Source organism: Lathyrus oleraceus, chromosome 3 (genome assembly GCF_024323335.1).
Source record: "Lathyrus oleraceus cultivar Zhongwan6 chromosome 3, CAAS_Psat_ZW6_1.0, whole genome shotgun sequence".
Lineage (NCBI taxonomy): Eukaryota > Viridiplantae > Streptophyta > Magnoliopsida > Fabales > Fabaceae > Lathyrus > Lathyrus oleraceus.
In genome coordinates, this window is record NC_066581.1 from 189,420,765 (window position 1) to 189,422,510 (window position 1,746).

Sequence of the window (1,746 nt, forward strand, 5' to 3'; positions counted from 1 at the left end):
ATACAATAACATGATTTTTTTTTCATGTCCATTGATGTTGCATGTTAGACTTTAAATACCAAGTCATTCTTAATAGATCTAGATACTAATAGACCAAAAAGGAATTCAAACAACAAAACAATCTCTAAATAAAATTTAATTATCATATGACAAAATTCTTCCCATTAAAATAGGCTTTTTAATAAATAAAAAATCATGTCCAACATAGCAAAATGCATTTAACTTTTTAAAATATTATATTATTTAAGAATGAGATAATTTATTTTAAGATTAAAATTTTTTACTTACTCCATATCATAACTTTAAATTGAATCTAATCTAATAATTAATTAATATTTTATTTAATTAATCATTAAATTTAATTTAATTTAAAAGTTATAATTTAAAGTAATATAAAAAAATTTAATCTTACAATAAGTTGATTCCCACTCATTATTCGTGAGTAAATTTATATTTTATGGTTTTTACATTTAAATTAGAAATACCCAAAAAGAAAAAACAACATTCAAGCACAAACATAGGAAACTAGTCTGATATTATGTGATTGTAAATTGCAAGTTGTAAAATGAAGTTTGTATATTTCTTCAAGTCTTTAAAGAATCTTATTCCATCTACCTGTTCCTTTGAAAATATTCATCTCTTATTAAGCCGCCAAATTTGGCAATTAAAAAGCCATCAAATTCTACTAGTTATATATTCTTGTTAATTAGTTTAGAAAAAGCTACCTCATTAAGAATCTCATTTTCTTAACCTAATATAGCATCTTCAAATACAATGATAACTGCCCCAAATAAACAAAACAAAATAAACACTATAAAAGAAACATATTGCACCTCTTTCAAATTACACTTAGTCCCATAATCTTCTTAGCTTAAAACCTGTTTGTGAAACCAAACTCTTCATACTTCATCTTAAAAACCCAACCTATGGGTAACAAAAACTCATCAAACTCAAAAGTACATGGGAAGACAACAAAGGTTTCTTCCATTGATCATGTTCCAAAACAAAACATGATGCGTTTTCCAACAGAACAAGGTCATAGAATCAAAGGTACAACAACAGATGATGAATATATAGGGAAACACAAGATAGAGACACCACTTGATAGTGATGAAACATTCAACAATTTCATTCGACGTGCTAAGTATAAAATCAGAACCGTCACAATGTCCAAGTCCAATATTGAATGGGAGCAGAGTAACAACACTGTACCTGCAGCACCGGATCATGAGGTTAACATTGATAACGACAGTGATAAAGAAAATTACCAAAGGAAGCAGTTTGATGATTTTATTCAGATTTCTAAAAAGAAAATGAGGGCTACGTCAACCATTCGAAATAATAGTTTCTTGAAGAAGCCATGAAAATTGTCGAATTGCTTAAAAAGTTTGGTGGTGACTATGTGTTCTGCTTCTCATCGTCATTGTTACATGAAAATAAGGTCCCAATATAGGGACATGGTTTGATTCTTTTTTTATTTAAAATATGACAATGAAACGTAGGAGCATTGTTTGAGTTTTACAATAAAACTATAATTCATATTGATTTATATAATTAACATTGATTTATATATATTAATTTATTTTTACTATTATCTGATGACACTTTGGTTAAAAATTTAAATAACACCTTGAATACTTATATTTAATCTATCATTAAAAAATATAAATATATTTTTCATTTTTTATGATATCAATAATTATAGAGAAAAACAAGTAAAACTAGCACATTTCACATAAATTTATT

General features: G+C 26.2%; 1 protein-coding gene across 1 annotated transcript; it reads left to right on the plus strand.

Annotated features, from left to right (window-relative positions):
* Positions 1 to 785: 785 nt before the first annotated feature.
* On the plus strand, positions 786 to 1,545 carry LOC127129053 (uncharacterized). The gene has a single exon (XM_051058373.1). It carries the CDS (start codon positions 927 to 929, stop codon positions 1,362 to 1,364), a length of 438 nt encoding a protein of 145 aa, XP_050914330.1. The 5' UTR covers positions 786 to 926; the 3' UTR covers positions 1,365 to 1,545.
* Positions 1,546 to 1,746: the final 201 nt, after the last annotated feature.

Excerpts from the sequence above, each read along its gene's own strand:
- LOC127129053 (XM_051058373.1), top strand. The coding sequence starts at position 927 with ATGGGTAACAAAAACTCATCAAACTCAAAAGTACATGGGAAGACAACA.